The sequence below is a fragment of the Panthera onca genome, chromosome F2, assembly GCF_046562875.1.
Source record: "Panthera onca isolate mPanOnc1 chromosome F2, mPanOnc1 haplotype 2, whole genome shotgun sequence".
Classification (NCBI taxonomy): domain Eukaryota; kingdom Metazoa; phylum Chordata; class Mammalia; order Carnivora; family Felidae; genus Panthera; species Panthera onca.
Genome location: NC_138356.1, coordinates 6939923 through 6965806, shown reverse-complemented (window position 1 = coordinate 6965806; position 25884 = coordinate 6939923). Strand labels below are relative to the sequence as shown.

The 25884-nt window shown below is 39.3% G+C and overlaps 1 protein-coding gene across 3 annotated transcripts in view; it reads left to right on the top strand.

The window, feature by feature from the left end:
- LYPLA1 (lysophospholipase 1) overlaps positions 1–21098 on the top strand; it is a 31264-nt gene extending 10166 nt beyond the window's left edge. For all 3 annotated transcript variants that reach the window (XM_081792289.1, XM_060610532.3, XM_081792290.1), the window contains exons 3-9: positions 5839–5904; positions 7939–7986; positions 9491–9561; positions 12279–12352; positions 14492–14593; positions 15733–15909; positions 19379–21098. In XM_081792289.1, the coding sequence (XP_081648415.1) occupies positions 7946–7986; positions 9491–9561; positions 12279–12352; positions 14492–14593; positions 15733–15909; positions 19379–19432 (519 nt within the window). In that variant the 5' untranslated portion in view covers positions 5839–5904; positions 7939–7945 and the 3' untranslated portion in view covers positions 19433–21098. The remainder of the gene's footprint in view (positions 1–5838; positions 5905–7938; positions 7987–9490; positions 9562–12278; positions 12353–14491; positions 14594–15732; positions 15910–19378) is intronic.
- The last annotated feature ends 4786 nt before the right edge of the window (positions 21099–25884 follow it).

Here is a 25884-nt window from a genome sequence, read left to right as displayed (position 1 = left end):
TTTTATTCTCAAATAATATTCCATGGAGTGATAGCCATGTATTGATCTTATGAATATACCATAGTTTTTAAATTTATCAGTTGATGAACATTTGAATTGTTTCGTCCTCTTGGCTGTTATGATTAGTGCTACTCAGAACATCCATGTGCAAGATTTTACATGAATATAGGTTTTCCGTTCACTTGAACAGTTGCTGAGTCAGTGGTAACTGTTTAACCCTTTGAGGAGCTCCCAGACCGTTTGTTGTCCATAGTGGCTGTACCATTTTCCTGTTCTAACAGTGTAAGAAGGTTCTGATTTTTCCACATTCTCACCAGTATTTGTTATTCTCTTTCTTTTGGATTATAGCCATCCTATCGAGTGTGAAGTGTTTGGGTTTTTAATTGCATTTCCTAGTGACTGATGAAGTTGATCATCTTTTCATGTGTTTATTTGGCCATTTATATATCTTCATTAGGGAAATATCCGTGCAAGCCCTTTGCCCATTTTTAAAACCAAGTTGTCTTTTTTCTTGTTGATTTTTAAGACTTTAAAAATATATGCTAGCGTCTCCTGTGCAGCTCAGTCAGTTAAGTGTCCAACTTCGGCTCAGGCATAATCTTGCAGTTTGTGAGTTCAAGCCCTCCATTGGGCTCACTGCTGTCAGCTCAGAGCCTGCTTGGAATCCTCTTTCCCCCTTTCTCTCTGCCCCTTCCCCACACTCACTTGTACTCTCTCTCTCTCTCTCTCAAAACTGAAAATAATAATAATCAAAAAATAAAAATATATTCTAGGAGAGCCTGGCTGGCTTAGTTGGAAGACCATGTGATTCTTGATCTCAGGGTCGTGAGTTCCAGCCGCACATTGAGTGTAGAGATTACTAAAAATAATAAATAAACTTAAAAAATAAAAATAAAAATATATTTTAGATACTGGAAACCTCATATATGTGATTTTCAAATATTATCCCCCAATCTAAGGGTTATCTTTTCACTTTCTTGATAGTGTACGTTAAAGCACAACAGTTTTAATCCTGATGAATTCTAGTTTATCTTTTTCTGTCTTTGGTCACTTGTGCTAATCATTCCATATCTTTGTTGCCAAGCTTCCCCCATTGTTAGTCTTTTACTACATTGTGCAACTGTGCATGCATTCAAGCTCTTTCTCTGTCTCCATATGTATATGCTCATTATCTAGTAATCAGAAGTCTTTTTTTTTTTTTTTTTTTTTTGAGGGAGAGAGAGATACATGGCCCAACTGAGGGACAGAGAGAGAGAGAGAATCCCAGGGGGGCGGGGAGAGACAGAGAGAGAGAATCTGAAGCAGGCTCCAGGCTCTTAGCTGTCAGCACAGAGCCTGGTGCAGGGCTTAAGCTCATGAACCGTGAGATCATGACCTGAGCCCAAGTCCGATGCACAACCAACTGAGCCATCCAGGCATCCCCTAATCCATTCAGGTTTTGCCAACTTTCCCAACTATGTGTTTCCTTCCTGGTCTAAGATCCTTTCCAGTAATTTGTGTTACTTTTAGCTATCATGTCTGTTATGAAACAGTTTATTAGTCTATCTCTCATTTCCTTTATATATAGATGTATATATATATATATATTTTTTTAATTTTTTTAATTTACCTCCCAGTTAGTTAGCATATAGTGCAACAGTGATTTCAGGGGTAGATTCCTTAATGCTCCTTACCCATTTAGTCCATCTCCCCTCCCACAACCTCTCCAGAAACCCTCTGTTTGTTCTCCATGTTTACGAATCTCTTATGTTTCCCCCCTCCCTGTTTTTATATTATTTTTGCTTCCTTTCCCTTGTGTTCATCTGTTCTGTGTCTTAAAGTCCTCATAGGAGTGAAGCCATATGATCTTTGTCTTTCTCTGACTAATTTCACTTAGCATAATACCCTCCAGTTCCATCCACGTAGTTGCAAATGGCAAGATTTCATTCTTTTTGATTGCCGAGTAATACTCCGTTGTGCATATATACCACATCTTCTTTATCCATTCATTCATCAGTGGACATTTGGGCTCTTTCCATACTTCGGCTGTTGTTGATAGTGCTGCTATAAACATGGGGGTGTATGTGCCCCTTCGAAACAGCACACCTGTATCCCTTGGATAAATACCTAGTAGTGCAATTGCTGGGTCATGGGGTAGTTGTATTTTTAGTTGTTTGAGGAACCTCCATACTGGTTTCCAGAGTGGCTGCACTAGCTTGCATTGCCACCAACAATGCAAAAGAGATCCTCTTTCTCCGCATCTTTGCCAACATCTGTTGTTGCCTGAGTTGTTAATGTGAGCCATTCTGACAGGTGTGAGGTGGTGTCTGATTGTGGTTTCGATTTGTATTTCCCTAATGATGTGTGATGTTGAGCATTTTTTCATGTGTCGGTTGGCCATCTGGATGTCTTCTTTGGAGAAGTGTCTGTTCATGTCTTTTGCCTATTTCTTCACTGGATTATTTGTTTTTTGGGTGTTGAGTTTGACAAGTTCTTTATGGATTTTGGATACTAACTATCTGATATGCCATTTGCAAATATCTTCTCCCATCGGTTGCCTTTTAGTTTTGCCGATTGTTTCCTTCGCTGTGCAGAAGCTTTTTATTTTGATGAGGTCCCAATAGTTCATTTTTGCTTTTGTTTCCTTTGCCTCTGGAGATGTGTTTAGTAAGAAGTTGCTGCGACCAAGATCAAAGAGGTTTTTGCCTGCTTTCTCCTTGAGGATTTTGATGGCTTCCTGTCTTACACTGAGGTCTTTCATCCATTTTGAGTTTATTTTTGTGTATGGTGTAAGAAAGTGGTCCAGGTTCATTTTCATAGCCTTTATATTTTTAAAATACAGAGCCTTACCTTTGTATATTCTGTAGAATGACCCTCAACTTAGTTTTAATGTTTTCTCATGACTGGGCTCGCGTCATGTATTTCTTTTGGCAACAGTTTGAGATATACCGCACAATTCACCCACTTGATGAATTCTGCAGTTCACCCTTTAATATATTCACAAAACTGTGCAGCCATTTTTATTCCAAAAAGAAACCCTATACTCGTTATCACCCTGAAACCTGCCCCCCTATATTCTCAGCCCTAGGTAACCACTATTTTCTATACCTATAGATTCACCTATTCTGGACATTTCGTATAAATGGAATCATATAACATGGTCTTTTGTAACGGCTTCCTTTACTTAACCTAATGTTTATAAGGTTCATCCATGTTGTAGCATATGTTAGTACTTCATTCCTTTTTCTTGTTGATCATATTTCTTTGAGTAGAATTGCTCATTCATATGGTAACTTCATGTTACCAGCAGTACATGAAAATTCTGATTTCTCCCCGTCCTCATTAACACTTGTTTCTGTCTTTTTTTTTTTTTTTTAAGTACATCCAACATGGGACTCAAAACTTACTACAACCTTGAGATCAGAGTTTGCATGCCCTGCCGACTGGGCTAGCAAGGCACCCCTTGTCTTTTGATTATAGCCATCCTAGAGGGTGTGAAGTGGTATTGTGATTTTATTTGCATGTACCTAATGACTAATAATGCTGAGCATCTTTTCCTATCCATGTTGGCCATTTGTATATCTTTGGAAAAATGTCTTTTCAGGTCCTTTACCTGTTTATGTTTAGGTTGTCTTTCTGTTTGTGGGTTTTTAAGAGTTCTTTATATATTATGGATCCTAGACCCTTACTGAATGTATGTTTTGCAAATATTTCTCCCATTCTTAGGTTGTCTTTTCACTTTCTTTGTAATGTTCTTTGAAGCATAATGGTTTTTAATTTTGATGATTTTTTTTGAAAATTTTGTTGTTGCTTGTGCTTTTGTTATCTAAGAAATCATTACCCAATCTAAGGTTACAAGATTTCCATGTATTTTCTTCTGGGAGTTTTATAGTTTTATCTCTTAGGTTTAAGTCTTTTGAAATTGAGAAGTGTGAGGCCTCCAACCTCACTCATTAAATTTTTTTTTAATGTTTATTTATTTTTGAGAGAGAGACAGAGACAGAGCACGAGTCGGGGAGGAGCAGAGAGAGAGGGAGACACAGAATTCGAAGCAGGCTCCAGGCTCTGAGCTGTCAGCACAGAGGCTGATGCAGGGTGTGAACCCATGAACCGTGAGATACGACCTGAGATTGAAGTCAGATACTTAACCGAATGAGCCATCCCGGTGCCCCCAACCTTACTCATTTTTAAGATTGTTTTGGCTCTTCTGGGTCTCTTGCATGTCCAAATGAATTTTGGAATTGGCTTGTCAATTTCTGCAAAGCCAGCAATGATTCTGATAGAGATTGCATTGACTCTGTAGATCAGTTTGTGTGTACTGTCACCTAAAGAATATTAAGTTTTCTGGTCCATGAACATGAGATGTCCATTTACATAGATCTTTAATTTCTTTCAACATTTTTGTAGTTTTCAGAGTGAAGTCTCATATATGTACACACACACATGAACTCACATATAAACACACATTTAGGGGCGCCTGGGTGGCTCAGTCAGTTAAGTGTCCAACTTCGGCTCAGGTCATGATCGCGCAGTTTGTGGGTTCAAGCCCCACATCAGGCTCTGTGCTGACAGCTCAGAGCCTAGAGCCTGCTTTGGATTCTGTGTCTCCCTTTCTCTCTGTTCCTCCCCTGCTCACACTCTCTCTCTCAAAAGTAAATAAAGATTTGAAAAAAATTAAATACACATTTACACATGCAAGCACTCCTACTCTAGAATAGTGCTTGACTTAGTGTTGTTATATAAGTGTAAAAATTACTACAGTTGTTACTGATTTTTCTATATGCCTTTAACACTTTTGGGAGAGGTGTATTAAAATAGAAGAATAGTTAATACAAAAGCATTCAACATTTTTGCATTTGTTTATTTAATTTTAAATTGTTTTTTTAATTTTAAGTAGCCTCCTTACCCAACATGGGGCTTGAACTCATGACACAAGAGTCGCATCCTCTACCACCTAAGCCAACCAACGTGCCCTGCATTTAACATTTATATCTGGACTATTTCACACAAAAAATGTCCTAAGTTACTTTTTAAAAAATTTTTTTAATTTCTTTTTTTTTTTTAAATAAGCTCTGTGCCCAGCATGGGGCTTGAACTCATGACCTAGGGATCAAGAGTCCATGCTCTACCAAATGAGCCCAATAGGCGCCCCTTAGATTACTTTTCCTTTGTGCTTTAATAGAAGTAACATGTAGGAAGTATCAGTTACGATGTCAAGTGTAAACAAGTAGGTACTGTATGTATGTATGTATAGTATGATCCCATTTTTGTAAAATCTGTATCTGTTGCTTAGGTGTTATGTGTGAAAAAAATCCGAAGGAAGTGCACCAAAAGATTAACTGCTTATTTGCAGCTAGAAGGATTGTGATTTACTGTTTTATTTTTTTTAGTTTTTCTCGTATTCCATTTTGAACACGTATAATACACACAAGGAAAGAATGTTAATTAAAGTTATTTTCATTAGAGTAGAAGCATGTAGAGATATTAGACAACTGATTTACTTCTGAGGTTTCTTCCATCATATAAAATATGATTTATATTATCTGTCTTGTCTACTTTGTTGTGAGGTTATAGAGAGATAAATATACCTGTATTTTGTAAATAGTAAAGCCCTGTGGAAATCTGTGAAAGAAAACACACTGCTCTTCAGAAATCAGGAGAGCTCATCTTTATTTGTAGACAAAGCTTAGTAGCCTTTGGGTTGTTGTGGCGTTTTAATAGCATTGACGGCCCATACTTTTATGGTATTATAAAGAGCTACGTTTATCCTTGCAAGTTTTTTAAAGTACTATTCCGTTACTAATTTATTGGGATTTAAAACAGTATCTAATGGCATTATTCACATAATTTCCCTACCAGGCATGGATGGGCAGAAGCCTTCGCGGGTATCAGAAGTTCACATATCAAATATATCTGCCCGCATGCGTAAGTATTTTAATCTTTACATTTGTGAGTCAGAATCCGGAGAGGAGTCATTGTGATAGCTTTACTTTTCTAGAAAAGCATTTAAATGTAATTTGTTTTTGTCCTTTTAAATATTTGGTTTAAAAGTAAAGATTAGGGGGCGCCTGGGTGGCTTGGTCGGTTAAGCGTCCGACTTCAGCTCAGGTCATGATCTCGCGGTCCGTGAGTTCGAGCCCCGCGTCGGGCTCTGTGCTGACAGCTCAGAGCCTGGAGCCTGTTTCAGATTCTGTGTCTCCCTCTCTCTCTGCCCCTCCCCTGTTCATTGTCTCTCTCTGTCTCAAAAATAAATAAACGTTAAAAGAAAAAAGACAATTTAAAAAAAAAAAAAAAGATTAGTAAATTCTTTAAAACTAAACTGGTGACTTGGCTACATAGAATTTTTTTCCTGTTATGTTGGGAAATTTAAAATAATGTTCTCTTGAAGGTCAGTTGAACTGAGAACCAGAAAAATTCCTTTAGATATACAAACATCTGAGATCTAAGGATATCCACAAGGGGATTTATTTACTTGTCAAGTTTGTCTTTACTATGTTGGAAGCACTCCTAAAGTTTATCCGCTAAAGGCATCGTGATACACTGTGGGGAAAAAAACCACAGGTTTTGAAGTCTCATAGGTTTGGTTTTAAATTCTGGAAATGTTTGTGGATGTCAAAAAGAAACTATAAAGTTTTCAGGAAACAGAAAATTGCTGAGATTGGCAACGTTTTAGGTCAGAATGTTGCCGAGAAACAGTAGCCATGGAGAAGACAACTGTGATTCGAGTTCATGCTAGTAGGTTAGTTCATCCTCAGAAGTGGTGGTAGCAGTAGAGCTGATAAATGTGAAAGAAGAAATGGAAGGAGGAAACATATCTGAGTAGGTAAGAATACATTCTGTCCCCTTTTTATCCTTAAATAGGTGGTTCATCTTACCTCTGTAGACTACCAAATACTCTGGCCAGGGTTACTGTGTCCTCTATTCTGACTCATGTAAGAGACAATTCTTTTTTTTTTTCTTTTTTTTTTTTTTTTTTTTTTTTAGTGTTTATTTATTTTTGAGACAGAGAGAGACAGAACATGAACGGGGGAGGGTCAGAGAGAGAGGGAGACACAGAATCCGAAACAGGCTCCAGGCTCTGAGCTGTCAGCACAGAGCCCGATGCGGGGCTTGAACTCACGAACCGTGAGATCATGACCTGAGCCGAAGTCAGACGCTTAACCGACTGAGCCACCCAGGCGCCCCAGAGACAATTCTTGATTAATTAGAATGTTCTCATGTGTTGTGATTGGCCCCAAGATTGAATTTGATTTAAGGCCATTTCCCAACCTAGGGAAATTCATGTTCTCAAAGAAATTGTGATAAGATTCTGTAACCTCTAACTAAGGTAGACTTGTTTTATGAATCAGGAGGATAGTGATGAGATGTAGTTATAGTGTATTTATTTTTCTTTCCTTTTTTATCTAGCTACATTCAGGTTATCCAACAGATTGTTCATCGAAGACTTGAACTGAGTGTAGTGGACACTTTGACAAAACGTCTATTTCCCATATTTATTTAGAGGTCTCTTAAGCAACTACATAGCTGAAACTTAGAAAATAAGCAAAAATATAATCTGAGCATATGGGAATTGATGTACCATATCTGTGTGGTAAATTGCTCGTTTCCTTAGACTTAGCCAGAGTCTTATATTTTATGCATTTCCAACTGTCTTGGTTACACATTTTTGTAAGAAAATGTCTGGCTTGAAAGTATTAAATAAGAGTGTTGAGAAAGGAAAATGTTTTTATTTGCCAAGCGTGGTCCTGAACACCTGCTGCTCTGTCTTCAGAACACATTTGGAGGATGTGTAGAGAAAATGATGCAATGTGGATGTGGTGACACAGCTCAGTGTTGAAATTGTAGCATGCAATTTTGTGGAAGCCTGAAGTAATTCTCTATCCTTCAGTGATGGAATGTATCAGGTTTTATGCCTTGTTACATTACTCTCACTTTGCGGTTTTTTTCTTTCCTATGTAGACCAGTTATGCCTGTAACATTGAATATGAACATGGATATGCCTTCCTGGTAAGTTAGAATTATTCAATAAGACCTTTTTATTTACACTTAGTTTTTTTGTTTTTTATTAGAAGTGCTTTTGCATATAGCAGTTTTTAATTAGCTATTTTTAAGTTGCAGAGTTACATAATTAACTTTACGTTTAACCTTTAATTATTTAAGTTTTGTAATTTAGATTCAGGGGTAAACTTGAGGAGCTGTGCCAAGAGGTAGAGGAATGGGAGAGAATAGGTAGATAGAAACAGTGTAAAAAATTGGGGCGCCTGGGTGGCGCGGTCGGTTAAGCGTCCGACTTCGGCCAGGTCACGATCTCACGGTCCGTGGGTTCGAGCCCCGCGTCAGGCTCTGGGCTGATGGCTCGGAGCCTGGAGCCTGTTTCCGATTCTGTGTCTCCCTCTCTCTCTGCCCCTCCCCCATTCATGCTCTGTCTCTCTCTGTCCCAAAAATAAATAAAAAAAAAAAAAAAAAAAAAAAAAAAAAAAAAAAAAAAAAAAAAAAAAAAAAAGAAAATACCTCCTACTGCCTGATAAACCTTTGTTGGTTTGAGTGACCCCATGTGGCATAACTGTGATTAAGCCACAACCTTACACCCTTCCAACTTCTTGCTTTTCTGGAGAGTTGACAGGTTTTTAAGGAGACCACTTCCTCTTCCGCACTCTCAAGATATTTTCACATTCCCTGTATGTTTTATAGTCAGGAAGTAGAGTCAGTTCTTCGTTCCTCTAAGCTACTTCCAGTCTATTGTCCTCTTGTCCTCTCTACTTGTTGCCACCCGTTTCTTACCCACCCCTTCACTTCCTTTCTGTCTACCCTGGATTTCTTGGCAGTTTTCACAGGTTCCTGCCTATTTTGCCCTTTGGTTCTTTCATCTTCCTTCTCTGGCAAAACTCCCATCCAGAACCACAATTTCTAGCGAACGTAGCTAGAGACCACAATGAGAGGATATAACCCGGTAGGGAAATGGAAAGGGCCTGACAGAGAAGAGGAAAGCTTCCTTTGGGGCTCTGGTTTGAGGTACCTACAATGTACGATGAAAACGTTTTGAAGCATGTGGCTAGAGATCAGTATAATCCCTCTGCTTAATAGCTATGAGGTAGTGTGAGAGAGTGATGGCGTAAAGTAGCTCTGTCCCATTGGACTGACCTATGGTGCAGTAGAAGGGGAAGGGAGTGGCTGGAACTCATTGCAGACTTTTTAGGGGAGTGTGCATCGCAGTTCCTGCTTGGGTGTAGGACTGGATTAGGTATTTTCTTAGATGTTCTTACTCTAGAATTATGTGGCAGCGTGATTTTTTAACATTAGAATCTGTATCTAGTTGGTGAAAGGAACGTGTAGAATGTCAGATTCACACATTTAAGTTCTATTTTGGCCTCTGTAGACATTTTAATTTGAGTTTCATGTTCATGGTTTGCCCTTTTAATCCAGACTACCATGAGTTTAGTGAAATGTACTTACCATAAATACATATTTTTAGAATCAAATAGCTCTTTTAAGATTTTGCCTTGTTTTCCAGGTTCGATATTACTGGGCTTTCACTAGAATCACAGGAGGATGAACCTGGAATTAAACAGGCAGCAGAAAATGGTAAGTACAGAAAAATTTTACGAAGACAAAAGAATTCTTATTTTAGTGGCTTCAGTAGTTTTATGGATACTGATGAAATCCGGTGTACAATTACCTGAACTTAGTAGGTGATGCTGTTTCCTTTCTTTCTGATCACACTCTAAGTTGTTTGCCAAATAGACTCCCTTAACTGTAGGCAACAAAGGTGAGGTGAATAGGGAAGAATGGTCTTTATCAAACTTAGTATCTGTTGGATACATACTTTTGCTTTTATTTACATCAGCTAATAGAGAAAATGGCAACTTAATCGTTGTGGCCAGTTCTCTTCATTAAGGAGACTTGAATTAAGGATGGATGTAATGATATAATCATGTGTGATGCAAATTATGTTAGTGATTAGTTTTCGTGTGGTAATAATAATAGATGCCGCTGATTGAACACTTAGCTGTTTAAAAAGACAGGTAATTCTTGTACGACTTAGCAGTTGGGGTGACCTTGAGGAGTAAAGCTTTGCGAAATTCAGGGGAAGTGGTCCCAGCACTGCTTGCCGGTGGGCAAGCAGCTACCAGTCGCCAGGCCCCCACAAGCCTTCTCTCCTCCCAACTGGGCCTTTTCTGCCACTTCTGCTTCCTCCATGCCACTGTAAATAAATCCCTCAGGTTTCCCAGTACTTCTTTTATTTCTTAACCCCCTGTTCCTATTTTCTAGCCCATTCTTCCATGCCATAGTCAGAGTGTTGCTTGCTTTTCATGCTCAGTCTAAGAACTAAACTTTATATAAAAAAGAAAATAATTTTTCATTCGGGCGTTTGTTTTTTGCAGTGTTTTAGAAAAAGATTTTTATTTTTTGATAGAAAGGAAGTATGACATTGGAAATTCTGATCTTAAAAAATGAAACTCTTGGGGCACCTGGGTGGCTCAGGAAGTTGAGCACCCGACTCTTGATCTTGCCTCAGGTCATAATCTCATGTTTCGTGAGTTCAGGCACTATGTCAGGCTCTGTGCTGACAGTGTGGAGCCTGCCTAGGATTCTCTCTTTCCCTCTCTCTCTGCCCTCCCCTGCTCGCACTCTGTCTCCCAAAATGAATACATAAACTTAAAAAAATAAATAAAATGTCACATTGTTGTAAAAAAATTAAACTCTTGCACATATGTAAAAAATGAAAGGACAGGGGCGCCTGGGTGGCTCAGTGGGTTAAGCATCTGACTTCAGCTCAGGTCATGATCTCGCGGTTCGTGAGTTCAGGCCCCGTGTCGGGCTCTGTGCTGGCGGCTCAGAGCCTGGAGCCTGCTTCGGATTCTGTGCCTCCCTCTCTCTGCCTCTCTCCTGCTTGTGCTCTTTCTACCTCTCAAAAATAAACAAACACTAAAAAAAAAAACACCTAGCACTGATTATAAAGAAAAATTTGAGGAGTCAGCAGTTTTATAGTTAATGATTTGTGTCAAAGTGTTCTGCAAAACAGAAGAACCCTTTGATTTTTTTTGTACATCATTTAGTGGCTATAAGAAAAATTAGAGTTTTAAAATAATAGAAATGAACTTTTTTTTTTTAATGTTTATTTCTTTTGAGAGAGAGAGCGAGCAGGGAAGGGGCAAAGAGAGAGAATCCCCAGCAGGCTCTGCTGAGAGCACGGAGCCCAACACAGGGCTCAAACCTGAGAACCGTGAGATCGTGACCTGAGCCGAAATCGAAAGGTGGACACTTAACTGACTGAACCACCCAGGTGCCCCTAGTAGAATGAACGTTTTATTTATTTATTTATTTATTTATTTATTTATTAAAAACTTTTTTTTTTAAACGTTTTATTTATTTTTGAGACAGGGAGAGACAGAGCATGAACGGGGGAGGGTCAGAGAGAGAGGGAGACTCAGAATCTGAAACAGGCTCCAGGTTCTGAGCAGTCAGCACAGAGCCCGACGCGGGACTGGAACTCACGGACAGTGAGATCGTGACCTGAGCCCAAGTCGGACGCTTAACCGACTGAGCCACCCAGGCGCCCCAAAAATGTTTATTTTTGAGAGAGAGTGCGAGCAGGGGAGGGGCAGAGAGAGAGGGGGACAGAGGATCTGAAGCAAGCTCCATGCCAACAGCAGACCGCCTGATGTGGGGCTCAAACTCCTGCACCACGAGATCATGACCTGAGCTGAAGTCAGATGCTTAACTGACTGAGCCACCCAGGTACCCCTAGAATGAACTTCATAAACACTGTAAATCACAAACCATGTAAGCTACATTTCTTAGGATTTAAAATGGCAACTTGAGGTACAAATTCCTATGATTCATTGAAGAGAGAGAAATATAGAATGTATATGGGCAGAATTGACGCAGGTAAAAGAATATCCATTGATTGGTAAGAGAAAGAACTTTTGTTTACAAATGACATAAATAATTGGACAGGGGTGTCTCACTGACTCAGTTGAAAGAGCGGAGTATGCGACTCTTGATCTCAGGGTTGAGTTCAAGCCCCACATTGGGTGTAGAGATTACTTAAGAATAAAATCTTAAAAAAAAGAAAAAAAAAAAGGAAATAATTGAACTATTTAAGCAACACCTGCCAAATATGAGTTTTATAATGAAAATACATCCTCCTTTTATATTTTAATAGAGTGCTTCAAGTTTTTCACGTATTATTCACCTTTAACATACCTTGTGCTTTTCTGTAATTAATGTCTCCTGTTTAAAATGGTATCAGGCTTAACTTTTAAAGTGTTGGTGATTTAATTTTATGTTGTTTTTAGTAAAAGCTTTGATAGAGCAAGAGATGAAGAATGGCATTCCTTCTAACAGAATTATTTTGGGAGGATTTTCTCAGGTAAGGTAAAGTTTGGGTGATATGTCATTGGTATATTTATCTAGAAAATCTGTGGTTTCCATCCTTTTCTATGGAGGAGTCTTTTTTTTTTAGTAGACGTTGTAGAATCTGTTACACTATTGTTAATGCTGAATTAAGTTCAAATGGATTACATATAGTTAATTACAAGAGTGTCCTCTTTTGCTTTTCTAGTTTTCTCTCTTCAGCTGTTGCCTTTCCCTTCTAAATTATATCTTTAAAATAAATTTATTTGGCAAATTGATAGGAACTTGGAATGTATTTTCTTAAAATACTAATACACACGTAGCTAGGTTTCTAAGTTGATCCTATGTACCCCTTTAAACAAAACTCTAATTTAAACACAGGTATAACTCCCCTCTCCTAGGAGGAGACTACTGATAGGAACAATACACTAGAAGACAGGAGAATTTCTTCTCTCTTTCTGTCACAGATTCCCGGTGGTTGAGCCCCATAGACTCCCCCTGCAATCCCCTTGAGACAAGATCTAAGTAGGGGCTCCCACAAAGTGACCCACAATGCTGGGGGATGCTGGTTGTCCCCGTTGCGTTCTTTCTTCCCACTGGAGGAACTGGAGGCTCCGGGGAGACTCTGGGTGGCGCTGCACTGGTCAGCGTGTAACCACTTCTCTTCCCTTCCAGTGTGGTCTGTCTTTGTCTCTGTGGGACAGGGGTGCCTCCGCCTCCCCTCCGTGTGCTAGGATTCTCTCAGTGGTGCCCTGTCCATGATTAGATGTTAGTTCTTGTAAGAGGGAGCAAAGTTAGGAATGACCTGTGTCCCATCTTGGTGACGTCACTCTGTCATCTTTCTTCTTTTCATCTTGTAAAATAGATTTTAGATTTAAATATGTGATGTTTATTTTTGGTATCTTCTTCTTTCTATACTTTTTCTCCTACCTTCTATACTTTTTCTGCAGACGTAGTTACCTCATATTGACCTTATGTCTTTATTTCACCTATCCCCACATTGCTGTAGCTTCTAATCTGTGAATCTTCTAAATCAACAACTTAGTGTTCAGACTGAATACCTGAATTTGGGCAATGTTAGAATTATGGAATTAATTACGGAATTATTTAGAAGTTAAAATCTAGTAGACAGTGTGTTAATTCAATATGGTAAAAAAGATGTTACTGATTTGGTATTTATTGAAGTTCAAGATAATGTCCATTGTAATACACATTGTGCCATAAATATAGGTATAGAAATGAATGCTTGATTCGAGTAGGAAGCTAACATAGGAGGCTATGTGGTTGGGATTCATTGATTACAGAAAGCAACTCCTAGTACCGTAAGCCAGAAAGAGCAAGTTATGAGTCCGTGGGGTCATGTCAAGGAAACCAAGGATGAGAATGAAGCAAGGCCTCAGGAAATATCTAAGACTCGGAGAGCCGTCATGACTTTCTCTCCATCTTCCTTGTTTCTCTGCCCATCTGCTTCCTTTGCCTGTTCATCTAGAGTTGGCTTTTTCTGCCGTCGCAGCCTATAACTTTGCCAGTTCTTGAGTTTACGTGTTACCATCCCAGCTGCACAGAGACAGACTCACAGTCCCTGAGTTCCAGTTTCAAAATCTGGAGAAAAAGAACTTGACTGTCTCGGATGAGCTGGAATCTCATGTTCTCATGGGCCCCGGTGACCCGTGGGGATGGTCAGAGTGACATGGCATCCAGGTGACTAACGGGAATACAGTTCCCAGAGTGCAGGGTATTTAAGCTGGGGTGGATACTCTAAAGGTATCTGCTACAGGGTCCTTATTGTCTTGAATTTTTTAGAAAAGAGTACCAAGTTACGACTAGATTTGATTTTATACCTAAGACTTTTCAGAGAAGAAAATAAGTAACTAAGTTTAGAATATTCCTAAGGCATCTGTAAGTGCAAATATACTCTTAACTCTTTCTCAACTGATTGGGTGGTCCCTGTGTTCTCAGTGATCTTCAATGTAGAGAATCTTATCCTTTAGGACATGGTGGAGTGGGGTGTTTGTGTTTCTAGTAGCTTGTCTGAGCTGACTTGACATCAGTCACCCAGGTTGATTTTTTCTTTAATGGACATTATTAATAACAAGAAATCAAGTTGCTGTTAGCAGAGCATGTGTTCCATTGACTTTCTCTGTTGTCTTTCCAGGGAGGAGCTTTATCTTTATACACTGCTCTTACCACACAGCAGAAACTGGCAGGAGTCACTGCCCTCAGTTGCTGGCTTCCACTACGGGCTTCATTTCCACAGGTAGCCTGATTGAAACTTGCAGCATAAGATTACTGAGTTAAGGCAGATAACGTTGTGAGAGGGTCATTTTTTTTTTTTTTAATTAATAAACTGTATATTTTTAGAGCAGCTAAGGTTCACAGCAAAACTGAGCAGAAAGCACACAGAGTTCCCACATGTCCCCTGTCCCCATACGTGCACAGCTTGTGAACACCCCGCAGCGTGGTGGTGCATCTTTGATAATCAGCAAACCTACACTGACACATAATATTATTACCTAAAGCCCGTAGTTTACATCAATCATCCTTTTTTGAAAAGGATTTTCCTAGACTTTTGTGATCTGTATACTATATACTGTCTTTACTGTAGATTGCATAGAATGGGGTAAAAAAGAAGTCCTTTTGTCATAAATCTTCTATTTGAAGTATTTGATACATTTTAAGATACTTCTAAAAGGGGAATTTTTTACACATAGAAATAACATTTTTAAGTGTTCAATATTCTTATTGCTTGCTAGCAGAATTTTACCATAGAATATAATTTCTAAGTACTCTATAGTGTAAAGCAGTATGTAACACACATGGGAGGTGTGGACATTTATTTTCAGATTCATCTTTAAATCTAGGATTTTTTTTTATCATTATATAGCGTTTGTTTGGTGTCTTACACGTAGTAAGTGCTGCTGATTAACTGTCTTATTTAAATCAATTAAATAAGATCCAGCTAAAGTGTACCTCTCCTGTCAAGACACTGAACATAATAAAGAATAATTAAGATACAGTCTGCTTCAAGGAACCAGTTCGTTGGCAAAATAATAATACAAGACAGGATAATCATGTGTCCTGTAAAAGTTTATTTTTTTAAATTTATTTTTTATATGAAATTTATTGTCAAATTGGTTTCCATACAACACCCAGTGCTCGTCCCAACAGGTGCCCTCCTCAGTGCCCATCACCCACTTGTCCTGTCCTGTAAAAGTTTAAATAAAGAGTTGTGGGGAGCATAGGGATGGAAGGAATTTTATTCCCGTGGCCGAATAGAACCTGTGATGTAAGTAATAACATATGTACGTGCATATCTATCTGCAGTTGTAAATGCCTGGCGTAATGCTCTATACATTTGAATAAATGATACTGGTTTTTTTGGTTTTTTTTTTGCAGGGTCCTATCAGTGGCGTTAATAGAGATATTGCTATTCTTCAGTGCCATGGAGATTGCGACCCTTTAGTTCCCCTAATGATTGCTTCTCTTACTTCTGAAAAGCTAAAAATGTTAGTAAACCCAGCCAATGTAACCTTCAAAACCTACCAAGGCATGATGCACAGCTCATGTCAGCAGGTAACTGTTTGGAAGCAGAGACATATTTACCACTTTTCCCTGTGATGTTTTTAATTTAAGTAGCATTTGATTCCTTGGGTATTTAAAGGAGTTAATTAATGAATTCACATTGAATCATAGGTGAGGACTTAGAGTTTCTTCAATTTGATTCAGCAGATATTCACTGTTTTTCCCATTACATGCAAGTTTTGTGCATAATTCAAAGACAAATAAAAAACAGTCCTTTTTATTGCAATTTAAGCTAAATTAATTAAAATTTAATAGGGGAGAAGGGTATATATCCAAATGTGTAGAAAGCAGAATGTGATACGTGTTATATTAGAAGTTTTTAAAAGCTTTCTAGAAAACTGAGAAAAGCTGAGATTCCTTTTGTTTTGGGAAGTACAGAGATCATGAAGGAAAAGCTGGATTTGAAAGAATGGGTAGGATTTGGATAGCAGGTGTACAGAGAAAGGACTGTGGGGTAGGGAAAGCAAGCTGACCAGTTGGGCCATAGTCTTATGAAAAGCTGGGTGTCCTCATAAAGTAGGTATAAGGAAGAGTTTTAGGGTAACGGAGGGGACGATAATAATGATTGAGTTTAGTGAACGTACTGAGATTGATGTACCCCCATCGTAGCAAAATGGGATGTTGGAATACTTGTCTGGAGCTCAGGCCCGTAATAGAGATTTAGAATAATGGCCAGCATTATTGATCACTGAAGAATTACCATGGGGAAATATCAGGAAAAAAGCTGAGGGGTAGAGCTTGTTTGAGGGGGGTAGGATTAGAAAGGAGTTAGGTGTTGAATGAGAGTACGAGAGGAGAGAGTTTCAGAGCGGTTGGGTGCCTGGCTGGCTCAGTCAGAAGAGTGTGTTGCGACTCTTGATACTGGTTTTGAGCTTGAGCCCCAAGCTGCGTGTAGAGATTGCATACATGTATACGTACATACGTGCGCAAACTTTTTTTTTTTAATTGGTTAAATTATTTAAGGAAAAAAAGAATTTCAGAGTGGAAGGGAAGAGTGTCCCATGATTCAGAGAACAATTAAGGAAAAACAGGCCAGGAAGAAACTATCCCATAGTAAGCCATCTGTGACCTTGGATGCTTGGAAATGGAGCCTGCAGTGGATTGAGTGAACTAGATAGGGATAAGGACCTTTATTAAAAAGGTTTTTGTGAAAGGAGGAAAGAGTAGGAAGGCTCTTTAGTGAATGGGAGAAAAAGACTCCCATGGGTGGGGAAGAAGGAGAGAGAAAATGAAGTGAAGAGAAGATAATAATCTAATGGGAGAATCTTAGGGAGATCAAATAATAACGTAGTTTAAAGTCCTAAAATGGGTAGTGCTTGCCTTCAAAGAGGAGAACCTCACTTAAGAATCTGGAATAGGATAGATGAATATAAACAAGGATTGTTGAGGTGGGTAATAGTTGAGAGCTCACTTGAGATCTTCTTTGTCTTTTCAGTAAAGTGGGAGATATGGTCACTTGGTAAGAGTGAAGGAGGCCTGCATTGGTTTGGAGGCTTGAAAAGGTCTAGAATCAAAACTGATTACCAAGCGTTAAGGTGGTCCAACTTAACTTAGCTTTGCAACCACTGAGTGGGTCTGAATCATTTGCTTTAGGGGCAGAGAAAACAGATATTAATGTGATTTATCCAGAAAGACAAGGGGGCCTAGGATCCTAGGGTGTTACTGAGAACATAGTTGAAACTGTCAGCAAGTTTTGAATCCAGAAAGCAGGTGGGCTGACACTCGGGATCCAGGAGGGACTGAGGGTCTAGAGCAGTGGTTTTCTTTCTTTTTTCTTTTTTTTTTTTTTCAATATGAAATTTATTGGCAAATTGGTTTCCATACAACACCCAGTGCTCATCCCAACAGGTGCCCTCCTCGATGCCCATCACCCACTTTCCCCTCCCTCCACCCCCCTTCAACTCTCAGTTTATTCTCAGTTTTTAAGGGTCTCTTATGGTTTGCCTCCCTCCCTCTCTCTTTTTTCCCCTTCCCCTCCCCCATGGTCTTCTGTTAAGTTTCTCAGGATCCACATAAGAGTGAAAACATATGGTATCTGTCTTTCTCTGCCTGACTTATTTCACTTAGCATCACACTTTCCAGTTCCATCCACATTTAGAGCAGTGTTTTTCAAAGTAGGCTTTACATTACAAATACCCTGGAGCCTAATAGAAATGCAGACACCAGAACTTCAAACTCTGCATTTCTTTTTTTTTTTTTTTTAACCTTTATTTATTTTTGAGAGAGCGCAAACAGGGGAGGGGCAGAGAGAGAGGAAGACACCAAATCCCAAGCAGTCTCCAGGCAGGCTCTGAGCTGTCAGCACAGAGCCCAGCACGGGGCTCCAACCCACAGACCATGAGATCATGACCTGAGCTGAAGTTGGATGCCTGACCGACTGAGCCACCAATCAAACTCTGCATTTCTGATTCAGCACATTGGGGGTTAGCAAGTAAACTCAGGTATCTGTGTTTGTATAGATGTGTTTTTAAAATAAAAGCTCTAGGGGCGCCTGGGTGGCTCAGTCAGTTGGGCGTCCGACTTCGGCTCAGGTCATGCTCTCGTGGTCCGTGGGTTCGAGCCCTGCATCGGGCTCTGTGCTGACAGCTCAGAGCCTGGAGCCTGTTTCAGATTCTGTGTCTCCCTCTCTCTCTGACCCTCTCCCGTTCATGCTCTGTCTCTCTCTGTCTCAAAAATAAATAAACGTTAAAAAAAAAAAGCTCTATTGGGGCACCTGGCTGGTTCAGTTGGTAGAGCATGTGACTCTTCTAAGATTTTATTTAAGTAATCTCTATACCCAGTGAGGAGCTTGAACTCAAAACCGCAAGATTAAGAGTCTCATGCTCTACCGACTAGCCAGCCAGGTGCCCCAAGCATGTGACTCTTGATCTTGGAGTTGTGAGTTCAAGGCTCATGTCAGGCATAGAGCTTACATACAAAGGGAAAAAAAAGTAAAATAAAAGCTGATGATTCTTTGCAATCACATTGGAGAACACTGGACTGAATGATTAGGAGCAGACAGTGAGAAGAGATAAAAGGCACAAAATATTTTATGCTATGGATTTAGCATTTCATTCTAATGAGGGAAGGCTAAAAGCTAGGTTTTTCCACCCAAGCTTAGTTGACAGTAATTGTATCCTTACTGATACTTCTCGGGATAGGTGTTGTCACTCCTAAGGCCCTTTGTCCGCACTCAGCCCCAGTGTTTTGTTCAAGTAGAGCAAAGTGCAGACCATTTTCATGGGACCTCAAAATAGTTGGGAACTATCATTTGAACGTACAATAATAATCATAGTCACGGGAAATGTTCTGAAATTTCTATCGTAGCCTCATTTCTCTGTTACAACTTTTCATTTAATAGAAGTAGTGAAAATGTGGTTTCGCCTTACCTAGGCACACTGCAGATTTATTTGGTGGTATTTTAGTGGGGATTTAATTTCTGATTTTGTAACAGCTTGTTAAATCACTTTATTCCAAACAGGAAATGATGGATATCAAGCAATTCATTGATAAACTTCTACCTCCAATTGATTGACGTCACTAAGAGGCCTTGTGTCGAAGTACACACCAGCATCGTTGTAGTAGTGTAGAAACCTTTTCCTGTGCCCAATCTTGAAACTTCGGAAGTTTGCAGTGTTAAAATGTTTTGCGAATACGCACCGATAACACAGACTACGTAATAATATCCCCTTGTGGGAAATAATGGTCTTTTAAGTTTCTATACGTGTATTTGTATGATTCAGAATATACTAGTATTAAAATAGGTGAAGCAGCTGACTTTTTCCCAAATGTAATTCAGCAAAATAATAAAATACTAACCAGATTTTTTATTACATCATTTGAAAACTATCAGTATGTTTAATGAGAATTTGTTCAGGTATAAAGGAACAGTTAGGATATGAATTATTTGTGCATCTTGTGACTTAGTCTGCGGACTTACTCCAAAATGTAGACACCATGCATTATCTGTATTTTTATATATGTGTTCCTTACATACTTAATGATTGCACTACATAATGAGAGCGAGGTGTTACTGCATTATTCCCAATAACGGGAGTAATGCTTCTGAGTGTCAGTAAAGAGTAATATTGCTCTCTCCAGTTAATGGCCCTTTTATTTTGGGGACCAGGCTTTACTTTCCCTGATACCATTTCTATTTAAGGTTTTTTTTCCTCTCCAGAAAGGTGTTTTCTTTTTTATCCTTCATAAAAGACCAAATATTGGCTCCTTGCTGTAGACCTCTCCTGCCAATACATGCTGTAATTTGACATTCTGGATCACAGATTTGATGGTATTTTAAATGTGTTTACACTTACATAGAGACACCTGACATCACTTTAAACTTCCTACACTACTTACTTCTTAAACTATACCTTACTTAGTCCAAAGTTAGACCGATATAGTTATTAGAATCTTCAGTCTAGATAATTGGAATAATTCTGTGGTTGTATTTTTCTGTAATTAATGGAAGGGTAATTATGTCATATTCTAGTATGTTCTCGAATATTTAAGACAGATTTTAAAAACTGTAATTTCTAAGATGATTTGCTCTAAGATGATTCTCTTCGAAGCATAGTTTTAGTTTGTTTTGTACATGTTTGAAACCAACTACTATAGGAAATGAACAATCCATTAGAAAAATTTGCTTTAGTTTTATCTGCCAATGGACTTATTTGAAGACTTCACTTTAGTCAGATGTTTTTTTTTTTTTAATTTGATTTTACATAGTTGAATTTTTCAGATTATTGGTAAAAATTATTTGAAAACATGTATGGGTGACAATGAATCACAACTCAATACATATGGTGTAGTTATCACAGTTTAATATGTAGCAAAAATGTACACTTGATATTTCTGATCTGTTATTAATTTTTCTGCTGTATTCCAACTGACTAAAACAGTGTTAGGGATGCATCTTTATAAATGGGTGCTAATTGATAATGGAAATAATTTAGTAATGGATTGTACAGAATGTTAATAATGAAGCCATATGTTTATGTCTGCATTTAAAATTTTTAAACAATCATTTACTAAGTCATTTTGCTTTACCTTGAAGAATATAAATTGTTGTTTCAGTTACATAAATCAACAAGATCTAATTTATGGCAAGAAATATTCTGTTGAAATGTGCTGTTATGTGGGACGATGTAAATCTTTTTCATGGTTTCTACCAATGTGAAATAAAATTTAATTCTGACTTTTCTGTGACTCCTTTTTCAAATACTGTGTTTAATATTTGGATTTACCTTCAAGTGGCCGTCTGTACTGAAGAGGGGGAAAATGACAATGTAATCATAAGAACATATATTCAGAAGAGAATTTTTAATGATGGTATGGTTAGCCTGGAATGGAATTAGGCATGAGAAAAGCTTCTCTTGTTACTCAGTTTTTTTTTAAGACTTTTGTTGTTTGTTGAGAGAGAGAGCAAATGGAGGGGCAGAGAGCAAAGGAGAGAGAAAATCTCAAGCAGGTTCCTTGCTCAATCTCACAACCTGAGATTGTGAGCTGAGCCGAAATTAAGAGTCAAATGTTTTTAATCGACCAAACCATCCAGGCATCCCTCAATTTTAATGACCTAAAAAAAATTCTGAAGTTTGGTTTTCAGTGTTTTTAACCTACTTAAGAAGTTCGGTTTGGGGTTTGCCAGTCTCTTCCTTATTTGCAGTATGCATGGTATTTTTAAGTTAGTGTCATGAGACGGTTATCCAAATAGTTTTTTCTCCTTTTATCTCACCATTAACTTCTAGCATGTCCCAATAAAGAAATCCTTTCTGTTGTGGCTCTTAAGCGGTCCTTCATTTTCTGCTTTTGAATACTTAAAACGACCAGTACCCTTTTGGTGAAGCAGCTTGTTCTATTTTTGGACAACCCCGATGGGTAGGTGGGTTCTGGACCAAAACATTGTGTGCAACCTCAACTCTTTGAGACTTCACAGCTGTGCCTTATTTCTTGTGATAATCTTTATTTCATCATCCTTTTTAAACTATTGTGTTCACAGATGTGGTCAGAGTGTGGTATTATTACTCTCTATTGACAGATAATAGCGGTGCCTTATGTATATATAAATAATTGGGAAATTTGTCTACTGTTGGAATCAGTCTTATTGCTACTTTTATTTTTTTAATTAAAAAAAAATTTTTTTTTTGAGAGAGAGCAAGCACGAGCAGGGAAGGGGCAGAGAGAGAGGGAGAGACAGAATCTGAAGCAAGCTCCAGGCTCTGAGCTATCAGCACAGAGCCTGATGCAGGGCTCGAACTCACGAAACCATGAGATCTGAAGTTGAAGTCCGATGCTTAACCCACTCTGCCACCCAGGTGCCCCAAGTTTAATTTTTAAAAAAAGGTAAAAGTAGAAACATGACCTACATCTGCACTCCTAACAACGTACCATTTTATTTTGTAAAAATTACTAAAAAGTGAAGATGTAGGGGCGCCTGGGTGGCTCAGCCGGTTAAGTGTCCTACTTCAGATCAGGTCATGATTTCACAGTTCGTGGGTTCAAGCCCCGCATCAGGCTCTGCTGACAGCTTGGAGCCTGCTTTGGTTTCTGTGTCTCCCTCTCTGTGTCCTTCCCCTGCTTGCGCGCTCTCTCTCTCTCTCTCTCTCTCTCTCAAAAACATTAAAAAAATTTTTTTAGGTGAAAATGTAATTTGTTAAGTACTTGAGATGGTCTAGACACTATAATAGTGTTTTATAGCCTTTATTAATATAATCCTCACATCAACCTTATCTTTATAGGAGAAACTGATAGCTAGAAGGATGGACTGTTTGCCTATAGTTACAGAGCTATTATGTGTAACAAGCAGGATTCAGAATGCTGTGCCTGACTCCATGGTCTGCTACGCTGCTGTATGCCCCCAGGATTTCATTTAAACGCTGTAAACGGGCACCTGGATGTCTCGTTCGATTAAGTGTCCAACTCTTGATCTTAGCTCAGGTCTTGATCTCGGTCGTGAGTTCAAGCCCCATGTTAGGCTCTACGCTGGGTGTAAAGCCTACCTAAAAAAATGCTGTAAACAAAACAACTTCTTCCATACAATTCAGAACACCTAGAATTGCCAAAGAACACAAAAAACAAAATGATGGTAAACCCCAGCCTACCATAAAGAAATTACAATCTCCAGTGCCCAGGGAGAACTGAAAAGGAAACGGAAAACCCACATGGTACACCTGACTTTGGGGCTCAGAAAATAACTCACCATTACACAGCCAGGACCCTTTTAAGAGCTACAATCTTTGCCACAAAGTAGACTGGAAAAACAATCTGACCCCTCAGGAAGGGACGGGGGAAGCTTGTCTCATTTTGGCCTGGGCTCTGGACTGGGAGAGGAGGGAGCTCTTCCCTTGAAATTGTTTAGCTGGAAGCTTGTATTCATATATATTTGGATCTTGAATTAATACTATTTATGTGGCCTGGAAACACATAAGCTCATAAGTTAATGCGTCAAGCATCTCCTTGGATTGACTGCCCCTCAAGCACCTGGAAGAAACATTTTTTTTTTTAATTTTTTTTTTTAACATTTATTTTCAAGAGGCAGAGAGAGAGAGACAGAGTGTGAGTGGGGGAGGAGCAGAGAGAGAGGGAGACACACAGACTCCGAAGCAGGCTCCAGGCTTTGAGCTGTCAGCACAGAGCCGGACGCAGGGTTCAAACCCACCAACCGTGAGATCATGACCCGAGCTGAAGTCAGACGCTCAACCGACTGAGCCACCCAGGTGCCCCTGGAAGAAACAAATTCTTTATGGAGAGTGACATCCTCAATGAAGGCTGCATAAATTGTCTGCCAAAAGTGAGCTCAACTTTCTTCCCCAAAGTACAAACCATAGGAGGGAACAGTCTACCTGCCACAAATGAATACAAGTGGCACAAAAGAGAAAAAGATCATTAGACTCTTCAAGAAATAGAATAGAGAGTGTTGAGAGTGTTAATCAGAATAAACAAGTGTAAAGACAGTACCAGAAAATTTATAGAAACAAAAAACAGCCACTCGAGTGAAAAATATATCAAGTGAGAAGCATTTATGACAATAAAATATTTGAAACAACCCAATGTGGAATTAAAAAGCCCAGCTAGGGGCGCCTGGTTGGCTCAGTCGATTACACCTCTGCCTTTGGCTCAGGTCATGATCTCACGGTTAGTGAGTTCGAGCCCCGTGTCAGGATTTGCACTGACAGCTCGGAGCCTGGAGCCTGCTTCAGATTCTCCCTCTCTCTCTCTGCTCCTCCCTCACTAACACTCTGTCTCTCTCTTCCAAAAATAAACATTAAAGAAAAATTTTAGAAAGCAAAATGAGTTACCAACAGGTTTAAACTAAATCCCTAATGAGGCATTTCATGGTGGAAACACAACTGAACACCAAAGAGAAAGATCATCGTGGCAATTAGGAAGAGCCTATTCAGACTGTCCATATACAGTACACTTAAGAAAAACAATGCTAGAGGGGCGCCTGGGTGGCTCAGTCAGTTGAGCGTCCGACTTCAGCTCAGGTCATGATCTCACGGACTGTGAGTTCGAGCCCCGCGTCAGGCTCTGGGCTGATGGCTCGGAGCCTGGAGCCTGCTTCCAGTTCTGTGTCTCCCTCTCTCTCTGCCCCTCCCCCGTTCATGCTCTGTCTCTCTCTGTCTCAAAAATAAATAAATGTTAAAAAAAAAATTAAAAAAAAAGAAAAAGAAAAACAATGCTAGAGGTCAGAATAATGGAATAATATCAAAGTTGGAGAGAAAATGGCGGTTTGGAACTTTCTACATAAGTAAACTCATTTAAGAGCAAGGGCAAAAGAAAACCATCTTAAAATACGTAGAAAGTTTAGAAGGAAGAGCTTAGTGACAGAACCTTTAAAAGATGTTCTTTCAGAGGAAGGAAAACGGATGACGAGGAAAGGAGAGCTACAAGCAATGGGGAACAAAGTATAAACTTTTGAACTGATTGCAGAAAACTAATCCTAATTTGGGAGCTGAAACACGAGATAAAAAGTATATGCAAAAGTATTATAAAATGGTACTTTATACACCAGCAATATTTCCAATTCCTCAGAAGAAAAAAGGAATACTTCAGCGTCAATTTAACAAATCATGTACAGGATTTGGAGGCTGAAAACTACAGCAGGCTGATGAAAGACCTCAAAGCAGATCTGAATAAATGGGAATCTATATCACGTTACGGATCGGGGGATTCAACATAGTGACGATGTTAATTCTCTCCAAATTGATAGAAAGTTCAACGCAATTTCTATCAGAAACTCAGCAAGATTGTTGTTGCTATACACAAGATTATTCTAAGATGTATACGGAGGGGCGCCTGGGTGGCTCAGTCGGTTGAGCGGCTGACTTCCGCTCAGGTCATGATCTCGCGGTCTGTGAGTTCCAGCCCCCCGACGGGCTCTGTGCTGACAGCTCAGAGCCTGGAGCCTGCTTCCATTCTGTGTCTTGCTCTCTCTCTGCCCCTCCCCTGCTCACACTCTGTCTCCCTCTGTCTCAAAAATAAATAAAACATTAAAAAAAATTTTTAATGTGGATGGAAAGGCAAAGGAACTAGAATAGCTTAAACAATATTGAAAAACTGGGAGAAATCTACCAGATTTTGAGACTTATTATATAGTAACAGATCGAAACTAGGTGGTATTGGCAGAGAGATAGACACAAGATGAACTGAACAAAATAAAGCAGAAATAGCCCCCCGCAAGAGCAGCCAAGTGAATTTTGACCAAGGTACAAAAGTAATGCAATAGAGGGATGGTGGTCTTTTAACAAATGGTGCGGGGGCAGTTGGATATCAACTAGCCAGAAAAGTGAACCTTATACAGAAGTGAACTCTGTATAATGAATCATGGATTTAAATGTCAAATATGGGGGCGCCTGAGTGCCTCAGTGGGCTCAGCTCATGATCTCGCGGTTCGGGAGTTTGAGTCCCGCGTCGGGCTCTGTGCTGACAGCTCAGAGCCTGGAGCCTGTTTCCGATTCTGTGTCTCCTTCTCTCTCTGCCCCTCCC